Below are 24,346 nucleotides of genomic sequence, written 5' to 3'. Positions count from 1 at the left end.
TGTCAAAGCAAAATTGGCAACTTCTTTTAAAAAAGAGTGATTTTACTTTGTGTTTACTAGATTTTTTATCATACGGTATGATGATACCCTAACAAATATTTCTTAGTAAATGCGGAGTAATTACTGATATCATAGTACTAATGCTGAAGTTGCTCTAAGATTCTGAAATGTCTTGTGTATTATTGGAGAAAGGTTACTTTATATGTTCTGCAGTTTATTTAAAATTAAGTGATAACTCATAATACCTGGTTAAAACCATATTGGTTATACTGTTAAAAGAATTTTGTAAAAACAAAAACACAACAAGATGAGCATTTCTAGGATTTGTATTTTTAGAGCCCCAATAAAAATTAGTTTGATCCTAGGATTCTATCATGTGGATTTTTATTGACTTTTTATGTGGACATACCCAATTTGACTTTGACATAGAAAAGTTTTCTTCTGTAAATCAATTTTTTTATGGTTTCTAGCCAGTAGAAGATAGAAGGCGTGTCCGAGCCATTCTCCCTTACACAAAAGTACCAGACACTGATGAAATAAGGTATTTTATAATATATTTTCATTTATAGGCATTTGAAAGACTTTGAAAATTTGTAGCTCTTGGACTAGGAAGGTTTTGGAAATTGAGGAAATAGCATCCAGCAAAGCATGTCCTTAATGTTATGTCCATTATTCCTGTCTCCCTGTGTTGGCTTATCTGTTCAGACTGTGGATTTGGATCAGAGAAGCCACAGTGAAGATGACAGGAGAAATAACTTAGCTTTTATTAGACTATCTTACAGAGTAAGGAGAGGGCTGTTATATTCAGTACTCTATTTTAATTTGTATTACATGACATTTATGCCTCATCTGTAAATGTTACTCAAGTGATTTAATTTTTATTTTACATTATAAGTGAATAATTTTATTGTTATTAATGTTATAAAACTATAGAACATAGTAAATTTTGTTTTTATTATATAATTTATAGTTTATTTTTATTATGTCTGTATAATTTGATTTATTATATGAGTTGATAATTAGCAAATTTACTATATAATTTGATAATCAATTATCAAATTATCTGTATTTTTCTGTAAGCTACCAGCTTTCTGGTTTGTTTCTTACTTGTAAAATGTTAAGGCTACTTTGAATAATTACTGGCCCTGAGTTAAAGCTTCTCATAGAAATCAACAGCAGCATTTAAAATGTGGTGATAACTTTTGGAAGGTACTAAAAGCCAAAGACAGTAAAACTGTTGGTGCCTTAGCACGAATCAAGATAGTGGAACAAATATATAGTGTTTTTCACTGCCCCACACTTGCAGTTAAATAAAATCACTGGTTTCACTTATGACTGTTATTGGTGAGATACGAAAGCATATTTATTTTGTAAATCTCAACCTTTGGCTACATATCTTTTTAATATCTTTGTGATGAGATGGGACATATTCACACAGCACCTCTACTGTGTATTAGAGTTCAATGTTTTCGCTACCTTTTTTGTGCACACCATTTTCACCTGAGAGAATAACTGACAGGCAAATTATGGTTATTCAGACTTGAGTATCTGACCTTTTTTTAAAGAGGAATAACTGACAGTATTTGTTGCCAATGACAGTTTGAGCTTTCAGGGAAAAATTAGAATTTTGGATACCCTATATTTGCCATCAGGAGTTTGACAGCTTCTTAGATACTTCATGACTTTTCTGACAACATTGGTGGTGATTCTTCAATAGAGTGTGATGTTTTGATACTGTATAACATATTTGTATCCAGATGGATCTGCACAGCTCAGTGAAACAGTATTTTCTAAGTGATCAATGCATGAGGTTACCAAATTATGGCTGGGCAAAAGATCTACTCAAAGGGTAAAACAGACCAGTAGATGTTATTGGACTGGTACAGAAAGTTCATAGATGCGTAGTTTAAGATTCCACATTATAATCAATCTCTAAAAAAGTACTGCTGTCAAGTTTTAGGTTTAATGTCATAGAATATCTATAGTTATCTGAAAGGCAATTAATATACTCATCCCTTTCACGGCTACATATTTGTATAAAGCCAGATTTTCCTCATATACTTTAAGCAAAAAAACTATATAGCAACAGATTGAATACAGAAACAGATAGGAGAATCCCGTAGTTTTCAGTTAAGCCAGACATGTACAAAAATGCAAGACAATAATATGCTTACTGAACATGTGAAAATTATAATTACTTTTTGTATTATCATGATAATGGGGTATGTTAGTATTTTAAAAGAGTTAATAAATATTTTTAAATATTTACATTTTAAACTCTAATATGGTAAACATCAATAGATATATAATTCATGTAAATGAATAAATGAGAAAACCTATTAGGGTATCAATTTTTAAAAGTGTAAATGGGTCCTGAGAGACCTTCCAAAGTTGAATACTTCTGATTTAGGAAGGTGAAAATTTAAACATGAATTAGAATGTCATAAATATGTTTGAAGTTGTGAGTCTTTTTAAGTTTGTGTATACCTGAGAGGGCTTCCTTGGTGGCTCAGACAGTGAAGAGTCTGCTTGCAGTGCAGAGATCTGAAAAATCCCATGAACAGAGGAGCCTGGTGGGCTACAGTCCATAGGGTTGCAAAGAGTTGGACATGACTGAGCAACTAACACACACAAATAACTGAGAAGTTGTTGTTTTTTTCCCAAGGAAAAACATCTGAAGATAAATAAAATTTAATAAAGCACTTTATTCTGTTTTGAAGAAAAATGCAAAATAATACATAATGAATTTTAGGATTATGTTATCTTATTAGGTGCTAGTAAAGTTTTTATTTTCATTGTTTTTTTATCATAAAAAGTTGGTAATATAACAGCAATAAAAGAAGTAAACAACTTAAAACCTCTTATGACTGCATTTGACCAAAAATGAAACATGACATTTCTTATTTCTCTTTGACTTCTTGTCCATATGCACTCCTTTTTTACTTACTCACGATTATTTTCTTAATGTATCTGTTTGGTTCTGGAAAAGAACAATTTATTTGGCTAAGTGGTTATGTCTGCCACCTTTCAGCTAGTAAAATATTGGTCACTGTTAATACCTTTAGAATCAAGGTAGAATGCAGTATTCTGTGCTTATTCAAAAAGAGTGTATTTCAAGCATGATACTACTCCAAGTAACCATGAAGCTTCAGATAGTCTAGAGAAAAAGTTTTCAAAGACACGAGAAGAGATTTACGTACTACAACTTTGGTTTGTATTAAGTTTGAATATTTGGTTTGACTATTAAGACTGAAAGGAAAATTTGATTAAATAATTACATATATATGACAGATAAGGATATAGATACAGGGTTAGTGGTAGCATCCAATCTTAAAATCTTAATCACTCAAAAGCATTTGTTCAAGCCTAAAAGGAAAAGTTCAAGGAATTATTAATGGGTTTTATAATGATGAAATACATTAACAATTTTTTAGTTCTGCGATTGGGTAAAGACTGAAAACATCTAGACAACAATGAAAGTAAACTATATTGTGTGTGTGTGTGTGTGTGTATATATATCCCTCCACTAGAATATTGATGACAGAAAAAGCATGCATGCATTTTCATACCACTTGGTTCCACTTTTGGAGAAAGAGTGCTGTACTTGTTGGACCATGGATAGCTGAGTGAATTAAATAAACTTTTTTTTTTTAATGAGAAAAATGTTAGTTTCATAAGCATCTGTGTGATAAGGCTAATTATGCTTATTTAAAGTCAACTTTTTATAAAGTAACCTGTGTATGTGGAATGAGTTCATGTTTATGTTTATAATTTTAGTTTAACCTACTTTTGAAAGAGTAATAACATTGAAACTTAAATTTTAAAGTTCAGTTTTCTTGTAGTTACACCTCCAAAGCTGTAATATATGTATAATTACTGTCCACATAAATTCCAGTTTGAGTCTAATAATAATCCAATGATATAGATAGTACAGTTACCATTATTAAACGCATTTTACACATGGTGAAATTAAGATTCAGGTTTACAAGAATCTTCAAAGTTTTACATGTAAATGATGACAGAAACAGAACAAAAATCTAGGGTATTTGACTTTAACCCCTTGCATTTTTATAGTATTATCTCTGTGGTGTGGTATATGATCACATAAATTGCCATGTTTCAAAATTTCATTTAATTTTGATAACTTCATAATTACTGTTTTCAGTTTCTTAAAAGGAGATATGTTCATTGTTCATAACGAATTAGAAGATGGATGGATGTGGGTTACAAATCTAAGAACAGATGAACAAGGTCTTATTGTTGAAGACTTAGTAGAAGAGGTGGTAAGTTTTATTTTTTCTTCTCCTTCTTAAAACTTTAAATACTTCTTAAATTTGAAACTTGCCCATAATCAGGGAAGTCAGGTAAAGATATATTTCTTTTATGAAAAACCTTAATTCATAAGTGCAAGTAATTTTTCATTAAAATGCATTTACTATTGGTAAATGCTATTTATTTGTAAAGAGCATATCCAAGTTAACCAAATCATTCTGTAGCTGCCAATTTTCACAAAGTTTTAATGAGTTTCTAGAATTAAAAATTTTAACGTTTGTGCTTGTTTGTATCCCTTTTTAAAAGTCTTCTTGGTCTTCCTCATAAATGATGTTATGTCAGACTGACTGTGTAATCTCAAATGGTTGCACGTGTTTGCTTTCAAATTCTTTATCGCCCAAATATATGTATAATTTTTTAGTAACCTTGGAGAAATTTAGTTACATTACATGTATATTATCACATGGCTTTATATTTTGAATATTTGACTTGTTTTCAGTGTCATCACAAAGTACATTATCAGCAGTCTTAGACACAGTATAAATAATTCTACGTATGCATTTCTAGATACAGATCAGCATTCAAGCAGCATTTGCACTTCAAATACAGTATTCAGTATCACCGAAACATATTAAACATTATATTATAGTTTAGGAATTCACTCATTTGGATTTGTCCAGCAGGATGGAATGGTTTTCTGTTATTCTTTCCACAACCTTCAGAGTGACTATTTTTAATTTATGCCTTGAACCTGGTAATATGCTGAAACCTGTGCTCTGATTATTGTTCCAGGAGGACGGCAGTGGAGAATATTTTTCTTTGCTATTAATTCTCTTGTCTGCCTATTCTGGCAGCCAGATCTTGATATGTAGAAGTAAAACATACTGAGGAAAAGTGGGAAGAGTTGAGGAAATGGTATGATACGTTCCATACTCATAGTCACATCGTTACTTAGGTAGAAGAGTTGGGATTAGCTAGATTAGAATTCTGTATTCTACAGCAGAAGAGGTATTTATTCTCTATGGGCAAGGCGTGTTCAAAATGAAGAATCTTATTATCTAGATTAGTTTTACTAAAAAGTTTCTTCATAGTATGTTGAATTTTCTTCCTGCTGTAACACACCTACCCTCATTATGTTGATTATTTAAAGGAATTGAAGTATAGTTAAACTTTTCTTTCAAGCTCTTGGGACTCTGGGTCAAATTTAACAAAACAAGTTTTAATAAGGATAAGTGAAAATTATGTGATGAATACAGGAAAAAAAAATCCAGTTTGAGATAAGGAGACATGACCTAACATAAAAGGAAAGAAAAAAAAGAACAAGTTAATAGCCCAATATGAGTTAACGATGTGATGTGGCTGTTAAAAATGAATATGGTCATACTTTGAATTAGTAGTGGAATAATCCAAATCAAAGTTACAGTTTTTCTCCAATATTTAGGATGATTTTTCATAATGGTCCTTATTGGGACATAGTTAATCCTTGAAGGTTAAAGAGCCATTTGGTGATTATCTAGATTTCAGACATGTGGTTGGTGGTTAGATTTGAGAGATTTTCCACTATGACATTCTAATTTTAATTACCATTCGCCAAACACATTTGTCCTGTTATGTCTTAATTCTAGAATATAAGCTCTCTGAGGATTTTTGTCTCTGATTCAGTGATATGTCGCCATTGAACAGAATAATGCCTTGCAGTAGAGGCAATCAGTCAGTGTTTGCTGAATGAATGGCTGTCTCTCTGCCTGTTCTTTTCCGTCTTCCTTGACACTCTTACCCTGCTGGACTGATTTGGGAAATCTGATTGTCTCTCAGTTTAGCTCAGATGTTGCCTTTTTTCTTTCAGAGAGATTTTATGCTTTCTGAGACTAAATTGTTCTTCCTGTGTTTCCATAGCACCTTGTTAACTTTGTATCCCATTACATTGTAAAATAAATTTATTCTGTAAAAATCTCATGTAGAGATTAACTCTCTCTGGGTGAGAAAATAATGCATTTTGTTTTTATGTCTTTTTTTTTTTTTTAGTGTTTTGTAGTATAGAAGGCATTTAGCAAGTGTTTGATTTTTCTTTGGTTCGATATTTGAGTGAGGACCAAATTGAGAGAAGTATTAATAAATCTACATATACTTAGTCCATTTTCCTATTCCTACCTTTTTTATTCAATGGAAACTTGACGCCACAGTATACTGGCTGGGTATTTAGGACTACAGTTCCACAGATACTAGTGAAAATTATATGCCCAGCTTTGTGCTAGTGGTTTGGTGGTAGTTGGTATTAACAAAGAATGACTAAGGTCTTAAGATGCTTATAGCCACGATAATGAAATTTATATCACCCAGTATATGATAGCAATATCTAATAGAGTAAGGTAAAGTTCAAGAGATGATGAAAGATGTCTTTTCTATTCTGAGTAAAAGTTCATATTTATGTTTTAGGGATGCAGTGTTATAGAGTAGGCACTATGTTTGAGAGATCCTGCCTACACAGTTTAGGGTTTAACTAATAGCTAGGAAAGTAGTGAGTGGAAAGGGCATTCTAAGTGAAAAAGAACAAACTACAGTGGTGGGAGAATGTAGATTACCACAGAGGCAGTTTATGGGCTTCTATATACCATGGTTACGGTATATAGACACCTAAAGAGAAGTGAGATAGGAAACGTACACTTGAATCATATGATAAAGGATTCTGGTTGTAAAGTGAGGAATTGTAGCGGGTAGAGAAGTGTTAAAGGTCTAATTTTTAAAATTTGTTTATTTTTGTTTTGTTTGGTGTTTCTTAATGCAGGGCGGAGTTGAAGTTGAAACTGATGACTCCATATTGGAGTGGTGTGGGGCACAGAGGTAGTTACACTAGTTGGGCTACTGTTAATAGTTTTAAGAAAAGGAAGGAAAAGTGCCTGGATTAGAATAATCAGAGAGAGAGAGGGACTAAGGGGAAGAGGTTTGAAAAGACTTTTCATAAACAGAAACAGCTTTTCCTGTATATACATAAATAAATATGAAGGTCGGGGTGTAGATATATTTGAAGATACAATTTTATTAATTTTATCAAAAATATATTAATAGTTACATAAAATACTGTTTTAATGTCTTCCCCTTTAGGGCCGGGAAGAAGATCCACATGAAGGAAAAATGTAAGTTTGTGTTAATTATTAAAAGGAAAAAATATACTGTACAATTACTAATTGGAAAACTTTTGATCTAAAAACGTTTTAGAAGAAAAGTGATATTTTTTGAGCTGACTTAAAAATATATTTTTATTTGACCCAAGAATTGATTTCTGTTTTCTTAAGGACCTAGTGATAATGAACGTGTCTTATACCTACATACAGCTCTTAGATCACCAAACTAACAACTTTTTGATTAACAGTAAACAGTACATTAAAAACATTATAAATATCATAATTCTCACACTTTGTTTTCTTGTTGATTACTTCTTAGTATTTCTTTTTGTTGCCATATCTTTTATGTACTTTATAGTTCAGTTTTTGTTTTGTTTTTTTAAAGTCAGAGAACTTTCCCCTGAATTACAATTCTTTATCATATTAATAAGATTCTTCAAGGACTTTGTTTTTATAATTTTTTAAAGGCAGATTTTAAGTATCTTATAAGCACTAATTCAAAGGCCGTGTGTTACTACACTTACTGCTTGCCGCATTTTTCCCTTATTAGTTGCTCTTACAGGTCATCGTTCCTCATGGGGTGTCGGCTGTGCTCTAATTTATGTGTCCTTGAAGATCTTTCTAAGTGTCCTTCTCATCCCATTTGATATTTATTTGTATATATATTTTCTTTTAAAGACCTTACCTCTTAATCCCAATTCTGTTTTATTCATATTATTTTAACTGACTGTTAATCTTCTAATGTTTTCAGGGGAATACTTTTTCTTACCTTCCTGTTGGCAATTACGGGTGGCATTGAAGACTTGCTTCTCAAGTGTTTGTTTATTCTGTTCTAACCCTTAGAACATGAAACCATTAAGCCAGATACTGTGCTTTCAGTTATCTAATTTAGTGTCCACTCTTCTTTAAGTGAAGCATGAGATATTTTCTGAGTTCATTTTCCTTATTGTTCTATGTATCTGCTAAGGTAGGCTCCATCAGTGAGATTGTACTTTGTTGATTGTACTAGTTTGAGGTCTTCTCACTACCTATGAGGGGAGTTACAAATTCTAATTATTGTTGGAGGATGCATACAGATAATGAAAGCAGATGAACTGAGTCAGGTGTATGTATTCCCATTTTTCTCAAATTACAATAATCTTAATCTTTCTCATTTTCCCTCTTTGATAGAAATTAAGGTACATGGAACTGTTTCCCTACTGTAATTTCTATTACAGTATTTCCCTACTCTAATTTTTTATATAATGCAAATGTGATAAATGGAAACTAACATTCATTCTTTGTATTAGGGAAGGCTAGGAAGTCAATGGCTTCCCAGGTGGCTCAGTGGGTAAAGAATCTGCCTGCAATGCAGGAGATGTGGGTTTAATCCCTGGGTCAGGAAGATCCCCTGGAGGAGGAAACAGCAACCCACTCCAATATTCTTACCTGGAGAATCCCATGGACAGAGGAGCCCAGTGGGCTGCAGTCCACGGGGTCGCAAAGAGTCAGACACGACTGAGCGACTGAGCACATACACACAGGAAGTCAAAGCTAGCCAGTGTTTGCCTGCAGGGAGGTGCGTGCACTAATTGATGTGTCAAAGTTTAGGGGTCTAGTGTTAACGAAAGCCTCCTGATTTCCAAGAGAAGCGAGAAATGTAGATTTGTATCTCTTAAAATAATGCCATGGATTCTTTTTGAAAGGGGAAAAAAAGAGGTCAAATACCAGTAAATATCTAAAGCTGTGTCCAGTTTTCTAAGTGTAAACTGTAACTCTCACTGGCATTGGGAAATCTTTTTTCTTTAAATAATTTAATATCATTGTGATTTTTCCATTTTCTGAAACTTCATTATTTTCTACTCATTTGGTATTTAGCATAAGATAAATTTGCATTGTTGGTTTATTTTATGTATTTGTCAGCTCCCTGTAACTTCTTAAGGTGTTGACTGGCAGTAGAGCATCCTCATTAACATCCCGGAGTGCTCTTTGAGACTAAACAGAAGGTATAACTAGCTGTATTCCTTTGATGTAATGAGCACCTCCCAGTTGGTTTTGCTTGACACTTTAGTTTCCTCAAATCCTTTCTTCCAACAGCTAAAACACCTAAAACATGTATCTGATTGTATTACTTTTCACTGAAAATTCTTGTCTGATTTTCTACCGTAGCAGAGTCTGAAAAGTTCTCCTGATCCAGCCCTTGTTTCCTTACAAGTCCCATCTCTTGTCATTTTTAGTTTTATTTCCACCTCTCCAGCTTGTAGATCTTCAAATGTGTATCACTGTTTTTTCTCCTTTGCTCAAGTTACTTCCTAGGCCAGAATTCCCCTCTGTTGTGTTGGTTAATGCCTATTCTTACTTAGAGACTTAACTCATTTATCACTCTTGCCAGCAAGTCTTCTGTTATCTTCTCCCTTACACACCCTACAGAATTGGTGCTCTGTTATTCCAAAAATGCCCTCAGCATGTACCTATCACAGTGCTTTATTATATTTTCTACATTTGTTTTATAGTTATACAGTATTTATGTTCCTTTTTCTTACTAAAAAGAGGTCTTCCCTGAGGTCACAGACCCATTTTTCTGTTATTGGTACAAACCATGTGCTTGAAATAGATTCATTTTACATATAGGTGGTAAATCTCTCAGTGAGGAGACTCTGATCTAATCCTTTCAGAAAGCGGTATTGCTGATTTGTTGTATAAACGCCATTAGTTGCCCAATACCCCACCCCACCCCCGCCTTTATGTTCCCCTTTTCTCTTTTATTCTAGCTATAGAAGTATAGGATAGGCCTTCAAGGTCATCTAATCATCTCTCCCCTAGAATACAGAAATCTTGTTCTGGCATTGTAATAAATGGTCGTTTCGGCCGTACTTGAATGCAGTATGGAACTTTACTGCCTTTTAGGGCAACCTGGACTATTCCAGATATTGTATACTTGTTTTATATTATTCATAATTAGCATTGGGAGCCTCAGGGAATCTGAATTAGTGAGTTAATTGTTAGAATAAAATCAAAAAGAGGATTTAAACATTTAACATTTTATTCATGTGAAGAGAGAAAAATCCAGTTTCATTTTATACTCTGACCCATAATCATGTGGATAATTTAAAACTGGTGAACAGCCTCTAAAGTTGTAACATTGGATTTTAGGGCAGTTATATGTCTTAATTTTACAGTATTATTTTTAATCATGACTGAAAAGAACAGGTTGGAAATTAAAATACTATAGTAGACCCTGAGAATATATTGTCAGCTTGGTATTAACATACATGTGTTAATTGGCAAGATAGATAATAGTCCTTCTGGTACATGAGAGATTTTAACTAATTACTAGTAATTAATTTTTTAATTCCAGATGTATCATTTTATTGAGGTAAATTATTTAAATACATTATATGCAGTAGATTTTTGCTATAATGCCTTCTATAACATTTTCTAAAGTCTTAAGTATCAGAGTATAAAATATTCTAGCGATCTGATATGATAGGCCATTAGCTCAAACAGATATCTACTCTTTCTCATCACTCAATCTTATTTTCTGGCTTTCTGTAAAGTAGCAGTCTGCTACATTGACTGAAAAGGGAGAACTTTCAGGGAAGTTCACTTTGAGAGAAGTATGAGAAAATTAATTGACTAATCTTTTTTGGCAGTTTTGGCGGGCTCTACCTGTACCACTCCCCACTCCTAATAAAAAGAAAAGAATACTAGCTACGATAATAATTTGTCATTATCAGAATTAAATCCTATTTTTTGTATTGGTAATTAATATGGAAATTGTAGTTCATACTAGACAGCCCATTGTATATTTTGTTGTTTACAAAACATCTGTTTACAGATATTCACAAAGTAATGTCAAAGGAATGAGGTCATTTGATGAATTGCATTACATTTATTTCAACATGTCACCTTGAATTAAACTTAACTGTATTGTGTTAGTCGTTTAGTTTTGACTTAGTTAACAGCAAAAAAGACTTTGATTTACATATTTTATTTTCTTTTTAAGATGGTTCCATGGGAAAATTTCCAAACAAGAAGCTTATAATTTACTAATGACAGGTACTTGTATATTCACTTTACTTTTCTAATGTTATTTAAAAAGAATAAAACACTTTCCATGTGTTTTGCCTTTAGCACTCTTTTGATTTTTATGCATACTGTAATTTCTTGCCCAGCACAGAGAAATTGGTATTTTTGGTGTTTTTTAGTGGAAAACACAAGTGCAGTATAAAGTTCAGTGCACAGTGTGCTTTCTTTCTGGACCAGGCCCCTGCAGTCTTCCTTAGGAGCAGTGCCAGATGAGTCTTTTCCTGTATTTCTAGAACTTTTCTGTCTGTGTGTGCCTGCCTTCCTTACCGCGACGTAAACCTTTATACGTACCTCCTCACACATTCTCACAGGAACATGCAACACACTTTGTTCATTTTAATACGTATTTTGGGAGATTATCCCATATCTGCATATTTAAAATTTCATTCTTTTTAATGACCATAAACTTTCCATTGTATAAATACCATAATTTATTATCAGTCTCCTATAGAGCAATATTATGTTTTCATTTTCTTATTGTTTAGGTGCAGCAAATGTTCTTGAATTTATCTTTATACACTTGTAGAATTATATACTCTGGCCTTATTGAAAATATAGTGGTTTTAATATTTCATAAAACTGTTACAGAGATAGGCAAAATAAAAATTGAAACTGTTGTGGGTTTATTATTTAAAAGAAAAAGTATTCCATCATTCATCCTAACTAAAACTTAAGACTAAATTTAATTACCAAATATGTCTTTAATAAGCCATACTTTAGAAGACCTTCAGACAAGTTTAAGTAATAATCTGTAATTTATAAGTCTTAGTTCTTTAAAAAAAAAAAAAAAAACGACCAGAGTTCAGTAGTTTCTGTATACAGTGAATAAACCACTGATTATTTAAAACTGTTATCTGAGTTACTATTCAAGCCATGAGGTATGACATTTAATTTAATTAACACTTTGTTCTTCTGAAACAGTTGAGGCAGTTTTATTAAGTATTCAATTATATTGTGAGGATATAGGTTAGAAATAAAGAACATGATAATGCCATATGGTAGTAACAGATGAAATGCTAAACCAAAATGACATCCTATCTGCTTTCAAAGTGACATCAAAATATTTTTTAATGAATTTACTGAATTTTGAATATAGTTTATATTTTTTGAATTTGCACCAAATACCTGAGGCACTCACTGTTGTTTTAGGCATGTAAATTAAAAAAGAACTAAACTTAATTTTCTTAAATTAGTTTTAATTTTCTTCGGGTCATGTGCTCTTTTGAGAGTCTGGTGATTTCTTGCCCTGAAAAGTACACATAAGCGCTTGCATGCACAATTTTGCAGTAGTTCCTATTCTTTGTATTGAACATAAAACTACTTGGTAGTAAGTGATTTGGCATGATGATTGTAACTATTAGTAACTTAAGGAAAAACATCTGATATTTTAAGTTTTCATTGTGCTTTCCCAAAAGCAATAAAGTTCTGATCTTTCCCATGTCATTTGGACTTAAACAGAGAAAAGGTAGAAAAGCATCTTAGTGGTAAGAGTCATTGCTAATTGCAGATGTCAAAAAGACTTCTCTAAAATTAATATGAAATATCTGATATATAATTTTGCTGCTTATGATTTTGTAAGATCATGCCTTTTAAATGAAATATAGTGCATGTGTATTAATTTTGATTAGGTACACAAATATTTCAGTTGTTTTCATCTACCTTTATAAGTTTTTGCTACTATTTTATTACAATTATGACTTTTAATGTTTAATCAGAAGTGTTAAGTACAGAGTATGTGAAAGTAAAATTCAATTCAACTGTTTTTTTTACTTTTCTTATCATGGGATTTGCAAACAGTGTAGCAGTTTTACCCAGTACCCCCTACCTGTGGTTACAGTATTCTTTCCAAGTTATGACAGATACATATATTATTATCCAGAAGTCATTGCTGTAAACTTCTGCCCTGTATTTTTATGTAATAAAGACAAGTAACATTATGGGTGGCTGTGACTCATAAACCAGAAAATACAAAAAAATAATTGCCTTAAGATTTTTTTATTATAAAACAAGTACCTGGTGAAAATTAAAATTTATATATGCTTTTGAATGTAATTTGTAATTATACCACTTAACTCTTTCTGTTTTTTAATTTGATAATTAGGGAATAAAATAACAGATTACCTTTTACAGTTGGTCAAGTCTGCAGTTTTCTTGTGAGACCATCAGATAATACTCCTGGGGACTATTCACTTTATTTTCGGACGAGTGAAAATATTCAGCGGTTTAAAATATGTCCAACACCAAACAATCAGTTTATGATGGGAGGCCGATATTATAACAGGTAAGTTGGGAGAAATTTATAGTTATCTTTTACTTTTGGTGAGCAGAGTTGAAATATCATAATAGTTTATCAGAATCAAAATTATATAAAAGTTTCTGACTCTGTAATATTTGAAATTATAAGACATTTAATGTAATTTAGTTGTCATGTCCAAGGATTTTTTAGACATTGTCAAACATGAATATAAATTAATAATTTATTTCTTCCAAAATAATGTATATAATTTTTTGATTATTAATGCACAGGTTATTTGCAGCAAATTTGTTAGTAAGTTCATACATGTAAGTTAACTGTAGGACAACAGAACATCTAATCTAAGAAAAGAAAATGTATTAGTCTTTTATCAGTGAGACATTTTAATAGGAAAAAGGTTAAAGAATGACCTAAGACTTACTAATAATGTTACCCAACAATATTAGGTTGTTCCCAAGCTGGTATTAATTTGTAATTGTTGGTTCCTACTTTTCACCTTTAAAGTTCTTTGCTTGTCTCATTCCCCTCACCCTATCATGTTAGATGCTGTCTCTGGTATTTAGTTCATATTCATTTGTACTTTTTTATTAATCTTTTCAAGTCTTCTGTTTTGCTTTTTAACATTATACTTTATTTATATTTAATTCAAAATAATTTTGTAGTATAGCAAAGATATTTTATCATCAGGGATAAATATATGTGTGTGTGTATATATATACATATGTATCTCCAAAGATAAAAGAGATATACATGTCAACTGTTCTTTCAGAAGGAACAACTATGAAAAATAGTGATGAATATATATCCAGTTATATATAAACATATACCTATGTGTATATAAAACAGTTATTGGATCAGTAGGAAAAACATGAAAAAAATCAAATGATAAATTAACAAGATGCTTTGAGAAATGTTGCCTAGCTGTCACTAAAATATCCTTTCCTCTAGTGTATTAAAGGAAAGTTAAAAATTCTAGGTTTTGCATATTTAGGACAGTAAAATGGCAAAGTGATTATAGAGAAACATTTTTATACTTAGAAAAACTCATGTTAAAGTTTGTGTTAAAATACATTATATAACGTCATTTTATTTTCAGTTTTTTTATTTGTAATATTTTCCAAATATTAATATTTTGTAGCATTTTTATCAAAATCATCAATAAACCTTTCCTGCTGTAGCTGTAATACTACATATAAGATTAGCTCCTGGTCTTCCTTCCTTCCTCCCTCCTTCCCTCCTTCCCTCCCTTTTTTGTTTCTGCTTTCACCTGCTATTTGTCTTATGACTCCATCTTACTATAAAAGCAGAATATGTAAATGATGGTAACTTTTGATAATTTATCATTCGGATGATAAAAATTCTTAACTTTAACCTGAACTCACTACTTGCTAAATAAATGTGATCTGTCTGTCATTTCTTGTTCAATCTCTCAGATATTTTTGTCTATAAACAAAAAGAAAAAAAAAGTAGACTTTTAATCCTTTCCTCACATATAGTGGTGCTTGGATTATGTGTGTGGAAAACTGAAATTTCTGAGTCAAGTATTTCTGACCTGTAAATCAATATTAGGAACATTCTTGCTTTTCTAAAGTAATGTGACTGTAATGATCATGTATTCTATTACTACATTCTGGCTATATACTTTGGGAAAAAACTTGCAAACAGATAATCCTTGCTAACAAGGTTTGTGTGTATTTTTAAGATTTGCAATTTTTATGAGACAAATTATGTCAGTGTTAGTAATTTTTATTTTAACAGCATTGGGGACATCATAGATCACTATCGAAAAGAACAAATTGTTGAAGGGTATTATCTTAAGGAACCTGTACCCATGCAGGTCAGTGTTGTTTTTCTTTTTGCAGTAATCAGCTTTTTAATTTAAAATGCTTTTTTGGTGATATGGTTATGCACACATCCATGCATTTGAAATTGGATAAAATTTAAAACTGCTGATTATTCCGATTCTTTCAGAAAGTGAATATTTGTAAGAGAATCTCTTAGTTTTTATGTTGGTTCTAGATAATTAGGAAGTCCTTGGTGGCTTTTTGAGAGTAGAAGGAGTGGTGGGGACAGAAACCAAGTTGCACTGGGTCAAGGAGTGAGTTTGTTGGAGGCAAAAGTGGAGACAGCAAGAATAAATCACAGCCAAGTTTATCTAGGTGAGCTTGGGGGGAAAAAAAAATGTGAAGTCACTCAGTCGTGTCCGACTCTCTGCGGCCCCATAGACTGTAGCCTACCATGCTCCTCTGTCCGTCGGATTCTCTAGGCAAGAATACTGGAGTGGGTTGCCATTTCCTTCTCCCGGAGATCTTCCCAATCCAGGGATCAAACCCAAGTCTCCCGCCTTGGAGGCAGACGCTTTACCATCTGAGCCACCAGGGCAGCTCTTGGGAAGTAAAGAAAATAAAAAACAGTAGCTAGAAGATGATGTAGGGCAAAAAGGGGTTTAAACTTGTAACTTCTTTGTTTTATTTGCTGGTAGTTTTATGGTGAGAAAGTTTTGAGCATGTGTGTACTTGAGGAAAGTGAGTGGTTGGTGAGGGATGGGATAGTGGCAGTACCCCATGTACAAGGTCCTAGAGAAGGCAAGAGTGACCGAAATGCAGAGCATAAAAAGGGCTGGTCTTGAACGAGAGCTCCTGCTGAACGCTAAGTGCTTAATGCCTAGGTGATTATAGCTTCTGTATCTTGCCCATACTTCCTAAAGTGTGGTGGGTAAAGGGTAAGTAAAAGGTACATCAAAAGAGTGATTAAGAATTTTCCTATGTGGAAAATGGGGGTAGTGAATTTCCCAGGATTTAAAGAAGGATTGTGAGGGGTTTTGGGTCCCCGCTAAACTTCCACAGTTTTTTGTAGTGTCTTGAGCGTCTCATTATTTCCTCCTAACAAATTAGTTTATGATGGTTATAACCGACTATTAATTGCTGCTTAAGAGAGAAACATTATTCTGATGCTTAATATAAATTTAAGAATCATCTTGTCACATTTTAATATAATCTTGCTTCATTTCCTCATGCTTTCCTGGTAGACGGAAAGTTCATGAGGGCAGTTTTGTGTTGTGTTGTGTTCTTCCTCTTTGCCTTTCAAGTTTACATCTCAAGTTTCACTTCCTTGTTGACACCTTCCTAATATCTGTAGTTAGCAATTATGTACCACTTCTGTTGGGGCTTCTCTGGGGGCTCAGATGATAAAGAATCTGCCTGCAATGTAGGAGACCCAGGTTCAATCTGTGGGTTGGAAAGATCCCTGGAGGAAGGCATGGCAACCCACTCCAGTATCCCTGCCTGGAGAATCCCATGGACAGAGGCTACAGTCCATGGGATCGCAAAGCATCAGATATGACTGACATAGACACACCCACACCCACACACACCCAACCCTTTTGTTGGCAGTTCTGGCAGACTTTGCCTACCGTTTTTTTATGTAGTATGGTATGTGCTTTCTAGAAACCACTGCTTAGGATCTTTTTATTGGATCAGAGGTGCCTTTACCTACAAATGATGGATCCTGCCAGTCACTTCTGTTACTGTATTCTGCATTCTAATTCAGATTGGCTGTTTGAGTAATTTTATTTGCTCACAAGTCATGCACGCATTTTTCCTGTCCTAAATTTGTCTTATTAGAATTTTCTAACTAAATTTTTTATAGTTAGAAAAATAAGTAGCATTTGACATTTAGTAAACTTTAAGATAGCTTTAAAACTTAAACTTACTTCAGACATACATTGTGTCTTATTCTTGTGTCACTGTTTCACAACTGAACAAACTTCCAAGTATTGTCATTTGCAAAAGTGCCTATAATGCTTTCAGTACTTCAGAAATAACTGATGCTGATTACAGAGCAATTTGATTACTTCATAGAAACCATTAAATGCTATTTGAAGTCAATTATTTTGGGTCTGGAGTAAAAGTAGTTTACAGAAAAATTTGAGAGTCATAACACTTACCTGTCCTTCTCAGAAGGATTCTAACTGTTAGAGAACCCAAAGGCTAGTAATGTCCTTTCATTATTGTAAAAGTGATTAGCTAACAGAATCAGTTCATTCTCCCTAAGGTTACCCTGCATACCCCTACTCAGGGTAAGATGCTGAAAGAGAAAGTCTTTTACTTGGTGGAACTAACACTTCCTGAGAGAGATACTAGAAGAAAGGAGGAGCCCTTTGAACACTATTTTAGACACCATGTCTTACATGTGTTAATTTGTTTAACTTTTTAAACAATTTGAGGTTGATTCTGTAATTACACCCATTTTACAGATAGGAAAAATGGGACCAGAGAAGGTAAGTAAATTACTTAAGGCATCAAGTCATCCTTGACTCTTCTTTTTGTCTCTTATACTCTGTATTTAAACTGTCAGGATCGTCATGCCACCTCTGCCTTCAAATTATATATAGAATTTAACCATCACCAGAAATATTTTGGGCCTGGAGTAAAAATATGTTCCAATAGAAGTTTGAGAAATGCCAACACTTAGCTATCTTTCCCAGCAGGATTCTACCTATTAGAGAATATCATCTCTTTGTTTCTACCTCCTTCTGCTCCCAACTTCCCTTTAAAACTGTACCACTGTCAGAGGGATCCGTTTAAAATGTGAGTCAGACCATTTCACGCCTCTGTTTGATACTAAGAGGTGGTCTTTTTCATGCAGAGTAAAAGCCAGAGTCCCTGCAGTAGCGTGCAGGACCCTAGTGCAGTGTCCCGTGGTCCTCTGAACTCTTCCTACCATCCTTCTCTGTCACTCATCTCCACTCACACTGGCTTCTCTGCTGTTAAAAAGAAAATATGTCACGATCTTTGCTACATTAGGATTTTTGCTACAGCTGTTCACTCTGCTCAAGATGACTTTCCCTCAAATATCCACTCGCCTCATTCTTTTTCTTCTTTCAAATTTTGCTTAAGTATTAGCTTCACAATTGAGACTTACTGGTACATATTATTTATTGCTGCTACTTGCCCTACCCTGTAGAGCACTTACTGTCTATTAACATACAATTCAGTTTTCTTATTCACTATGTTTATTATCTCTTTCCATCTTTGGAATGTTAAGTTCCTTGAGGGTAAGGATCTTTGATTTATTCACTGATGTATCTCAAGAACTGGCACTCAAAGAACTTTTATTGAATTCATTTATCAAATGAGTTTTCTTAGCTATTCCCTGAGAAAAGGATTTACAACTGAAGTAGGAGCCTGCACACCTAACCTCTGTGCAAAAACTTGCTTCAGTGGTTGTTAGACTCTCACCAATCAGATAATCTGCTTCCCTTTGGGAGGAATGTATGAGACTTCCTTCTCCAGAACTTTGTAGAAAGAGTAGGCTGAGAAGCCTTCCTTCCTGTCATCTAGTAACTTACCAAAACTTGGAACATGAAGTGGTGTCCCTGCCTGTAGTGTCTTCTAATGTAGGTGTTGTATAGCAGTTGACCAGCCTTTATGTTAAATAGGAAAGATTTATATAATCCTGAATTCAGGTATTTAAATCCAAATGTCAGTGTTGTAATGTCTTAAATGAGGGAGTGAAAGTGGCTCAGTCCTGTCCGACTCTTTGTGACCCCAAGGACTGTAGCCTGCCAGCCTTCTCTGTCCATGAAATTCTCCAAGCAAGAATACTGGAGTGGGTTGCCATTCCCTTCTTTAGGGGATCTACCTGACCCAGGGATCGAACCTGGGTCTCCTGCATAGCAGGCAGTCTTAACTGACTGAGCCACCAGGTAGACTACAAATATGCCCTATTCTGTACTGAAGAGTAAATATTATCACTACTATGATAAAAATTGATAAGTACAAATATATACAACTAGGGACACAGTCATCACTATTTATCATCTGGGTGCAGTGTATCTTGAAAAATTTTTTTCTTGGTCATTTTCTGAATAATTTGAAGTAGTAAGAATGAACGTTTAGTACAAAAAAACTTTATTAGAAATTTAATAAGAATTTAAATGTCAGTCAGTCAGTTCAGTCACTCAGTCGTGTCCGACTCTCTGCGACCCCATGAATCGCAGCACGCCAGGCCTCCCTGTCCATCACCAACTCCCGGAGTTCATTCACTCACGTCCATCGAGTCAATGATGCCATCCAGCCATCTCATCCTCTGTCATCCCCTTCTCCTCCTGCCCCCAATCCCTCCCAGCATCAGAGTCTTTTCCAATGAGTCAACTCTTCACATGAGGTGGCCAAAGTACTGGAGTTTCAGCTTTAGCATCAGTCCTTCCAAAGAAATCCCAGGGCTGATCTCCTTCAGAATGGACTGGTTGGATCTCCTTGCAGTCCAAGGGACTCTCAAGAGTCTTCTCCAACACCACAGTTCAAAACCATCAATTCTTCGGCGCTCAGCCTTCTTCACAGTCCAACTCTCACATCCATACATGACCACAGGTAAAAACCATAGCCTTGACTAGACGGACCTTAGTTGGCAAAGTAATGTCTTTGTTTTTGAATATGCTATTTAGGTTGGTCATAACTTTTCTTCCAAGGAGTAAGTGTCTTTTAATTTCATGGCTGCAGTCACCATCTGCAGTGATTTTGGAGCCCAAAAATATAAAGTCTGACAGTATTTCCACTGTTTCCCCATCTATTTCCCATGAAGTGATGGAACCGGATACCATGATCTTTGTTTTCTGAATGTTGAGCTTTAAGCCAACTTTTTCACACTATTGCTTTCATCAAGAGGCTTTTTAGTTCCTCTTCACTTTCTGCCATAAGGATGATGTCATCTGCATATCTAAGGTTATTGATATTTCTCCTGGCAATCTTGATTCCAGCTTGTGTTTCTTCCAGTCCAGTGTTTCTCATGATGTACTACGCATATATTTCCTTGGTTATAAAGGCTTGCTCCTGAAATAGAAGGCAGCTAACTGTTATCCACTGTCTTGTACGGACCTGAATCATATCTGTCTTGTAAACCCTAATTTCAGATACAGCTTCTATAATAGTTCTTGCTTATAATTCCTCTGGTTCTTTTCACATTTTTACTGTCAAAATGCAGTACTGATTCTAGATTTTAAATATATTTCAGCTGCGTTCTAGTTTGATTCTTCCTTGTTCTTGCAACATTAGCTGTAATACTTTGGAAAACTTTGTTTCATAATTTTGTTGGATAGTACAGTCTTCTATACTCTGTAAATATATTTTTAGGTTTATAAACATCAATTAGAATGATCAGTATGGTGAATTTTTACATTTCTACATTATATGTTTCCTTCCAGTAACCTTTAAATGTGAAATACCTTTGTCCATTTATAAGCCATATGAGTAAATCTTGATGGAAATTATAAAAGTTTTAAGAATCCTCATTTTCTGTTAGGAAACAGGTTTATCTAGATTTCTTGTCACAAATTATTGCATGATGTCCTTTCTATTGAATCACTAACTAGATGAGTGTACCATATTTCCTTTATTTCCCTAGAAATACAACATTTTCTCAGCACATTCCTGAGTTTGAGACAATTCATCAAGGATATTACCATATCAAGAATTATAGTCTGAAACTTTGCTTATCAAAATCAATTTTATCATCATAGTTAGTAGGTCACAGAGTATTGATGTTGCTTTGCTTTCATCATCTGATTCCTTTTATAATTGTCAAACATCTTTTTCACTTTTTTCTTTTTGCTAATATGGGCAGAAAATTAAGAATTCTGAATTTTTATTTGCACTCAGTGAAAACTAATAAACAGATAACAAAGATGGCCTTTTATATTTTTTGAAAGATGCTGCAGTAGTTGGCAACAAAGTAAAAAGTGCCAAAGGTGATGCAATAAAATTGATTTATTTCACTGTTGCATCAGCCTCTAGGCCAAAGGTTGGCAGACTTTTCTGTAAAAGACCAGATACTAAATATTTTAGATTTTGTGGGCCATTCCGTCTTTGTCTCAGTTACTTAAACTTTGCCTTTGTAGTGAAGCAACAACACACAGTATGTAAAACAATGACCATGGCTGTGTTCCAGTAAAACTCTACGTCCAAACACAGGCAGTGGGCTGGATTTGGTCTGTGTGCCATGGTTTGCCATTCTCTTCAGCATACTTGAGTATAATTGTTGAGTCATGATGAAATGGTTCCTACGATGATAAAATAGCAGAGTGTTTCAAGATGTAGGAAAAAAGAGGATTCATGAAAATTCTATAACATATCTTAGATATAAAATGGTCAGCCGGATCCATGAATCTCTAAGAAAAAGTCATAAAATATTAATACTTGCTGCTCAAACAAGAAACTAAAAACTAAAATTGGGTCCATTGGACTAAATGGTAATATTGAAGATTGACTTCTTTGGGGAAGATCATTATAAAGGCACTTACATCTTTATATTCTTCCTGACATCCTAATTCTTTTATTATAGGCGGTTGTGGGGATTTAGCAGTTAAGATACATGCCTTCCTATAGTTCAGTGTCATTTAAAACCATGCAATAAACCCCACAGGATTATGGGAAAGGTGGAGTTACAGATACAACACTGAAAAGCATCATCAGTGACACATAAAGATAAGAAACTAGTAACAATTAGCAGAGTTTTTATATGTGCTAAATAGGTAAGAAATATTTAAATACTAGGTTGTTGCAAATGTATTCACGGGTTTGCACCATGAATTTTAAATCATTATAGCTAGGCTCAAATACATCTTTATTAATCAAAGTAGGAACCATTACAATCAACACATTTTTGCCACTGAGAAATAAGTTTGTTTATTCCTGTAGCATTAAAACCATACTTCAGGATTCAACAGACTCTTGGAAAGCATTTTCTGCGTCCTGATGGTTGTGGAAGTGTTTTCCCTGCAAAAGTTGTCAGAGATGCTTGAAGACGTGGTAGTCATTTGGTGAGAGGTCAGGTGAATATGGTGAATGAGGCAAAACTTAACAGCAAAATTTGTTCAACTGTTGAAGTGTTGGTTGTGAAATGTGCAGTTGGGCATTCTCGTGGAGAAGAATTGGGCCCCTTCTGTTGACCAAAGTCAGCTGTAGGCATTGCAGTTTTTGGTGCAGCTCATCAAATTGCTGAGCATACTTCTCAGATGTAATGTTTTTGCCAGGATACAGAAAGCTGTAGTAGGTCAGACCAGCAGCAGACAACCAAACACTGACCATGACTGCTTTTTGGTGCAAGTTTGACTCGGGAAGTATTTTGGAGCTTCTTCTCACTCCAGCCACTGAGCTGACTGTATAAAATCCACTTTTCGTTGCACATCAGATAGAGAAATGGTTCACTGTCGTGTAGAAGAAGAGATGACAGTTCAAAATGATTTTTTTTTTGAGTTTTGGTCAGCTTATGAGGCACCCACTTAATGGAGATTTTTCACCTTTCCCAATTTGCTTCAAATGCCAAATACTGTAGAATGATTGACACAAATTCTTAAGCAACTTCTTGGGTAGTTGTAAGAGGATCAGCTTTGATGATTGCTCTCAATTGGTCGTTGTCAATTTACGATGGCCGGCCACTATGCTCTTCATCTTCAAGGCCTACTTTGCAAAACCTCTTGAACCACCACTGCACTGTATGTTCATGTTCCTGGGCCAAATGTGTTGTTTATGCTGAGAGTTATCTCCGCTGCTTTATGATGCATTTGAACTCGAATTAAAAAATCACTCGAATTTGTTTTTTGTCTTAACATCATTTCCACAGTCTAAAAGCTAAACAGCAAGTAATAAGTCATTGGCAGAAAAGCATAAAGCGAGAAGTATGCATTAAAATGATGTATAACATAACCACATTTATTTAAGAATGTATTCCAAAATCAGATGGCAGAGTTCAATAATGCAAAAACAGCAGTTACTTTCGCATCAAGTAGTACAATAAATAAGGCACTTTACCTTGAAAAAGGCCTGAATTTTCTTGTGGAAGAGGCCATCAGAAGGGTTGTAAATAGTGGGAAGTGGTAAAAAGGAGGACTATCTGAAATCAGACACATTAGGACGCCAGATGTGGCTGGATGGATATGGCTTATAACACTCAGTGAATCTGTGCAGGCCGGTAGGCTTTTGGGATGTATTTTGCATATTCCCAGGCATCTCATTTCAGCTGGGTGCAGCTTTCTGCACTCACTTAGTTTCTTGAGGATGTAATTGTGCATAAGCAAACATGAATTAGCTTTATGCTCAAATTGGTCCAAATCTATCAGTTATGCTGGGACAAGTACATGTTTTCAAAACAGTGTTGCTATAAAGCACACAAAAAACTGTATTTTAAAAAATAGTTCTTGAGAAATGGTAAGGACACCTTTTTGAAAATTTCTTTGGAAAGCAGAATCTCTTAATATATATGTTACATAATTTTAGATTTTGGTATTATTATTTTTTAATGTCTAGACAGGCACAGTCTGGTTTTTAAGTTGGTAGTTGAGTAGATTTTACTTCATTTCCATCAAGAATTCATGAAATAATTTTAATATTTTTGAAAATTCAGGATCAAGAACAAGTACTCAATGATGCAGTGGATGGCAAGGAAATTTATAATACAATTCGTCGTAAAACAAAGGATGCCTTTTATAAAAATATTGTTAAAAAAGGTTATCTTCTAAAAAAAGGTAAGTGTAAACTTTTAAGACTAAAGATTCAGCTTCTTAATAGAAACATTGTGAGTACTGGGTATAAATCTTATCATTGAGGTATGAATTTAACAAGTTGGCATCTGA

At 33.9% G+C, this 24,346-nt stretch overlaps 1 protein-coding gene across 2 annotated transcripts in view; it reads left to right on the top strand.

Annotated features, from left to right (window-relative positions):
* RASA1 (RAS p21 protein activator 1) overlaps positions 1-24,346 on the top strand; it is a 102,192-nt gene that overhangs the window by 51,211 nt on the left and 26,635 nt on the right. For both annotated transcript variants that reach the window (XM_013965776.2, XM_013965775.2), the window contains exons 4-10: positions 471-541; positions 4,166-4,283; positions 7,375-7,406; positions 11,380-11,432; positions 13,593-13,743; positions 15,475-15,553; positions 24,118-24,238. In XM_013965776.2, coding sequence (XP_013821230.1) covers positions 471-541; positions 4,166-4,283; positions 7,375-7,406; positions 11,380-11,432; positions 13,593-13,743; positions 15,475-15,553; positions 24,118-24,238 — 625 coding nt within the window. The remainder of the gene's footprint in view (positions 1-470; positions 542-4,165; positions 4,284-7,374; positions 7,407-11,379; positions 11,433-13,592; positions 13,744-15,474; positions 15,554-24,117; positions 24,239-24,346) is intronic.

Source organism: Capra hircus, chromosome 7, assembly GCF_001704415.2.
Source record: "Capra hircus breed San Clemente chromosome 7, ASM170441v1, whole genome shotgun sequence".
NCBI classification, from domain to species: Eukaryota; Metazoa; Chordata; class Mammalia; order Artiodactyla; family Bovidae; genus Capra; species Capra hircus.
This window is presented reverse-complemented; position numbering and strand designations above follow the sequence as displayed.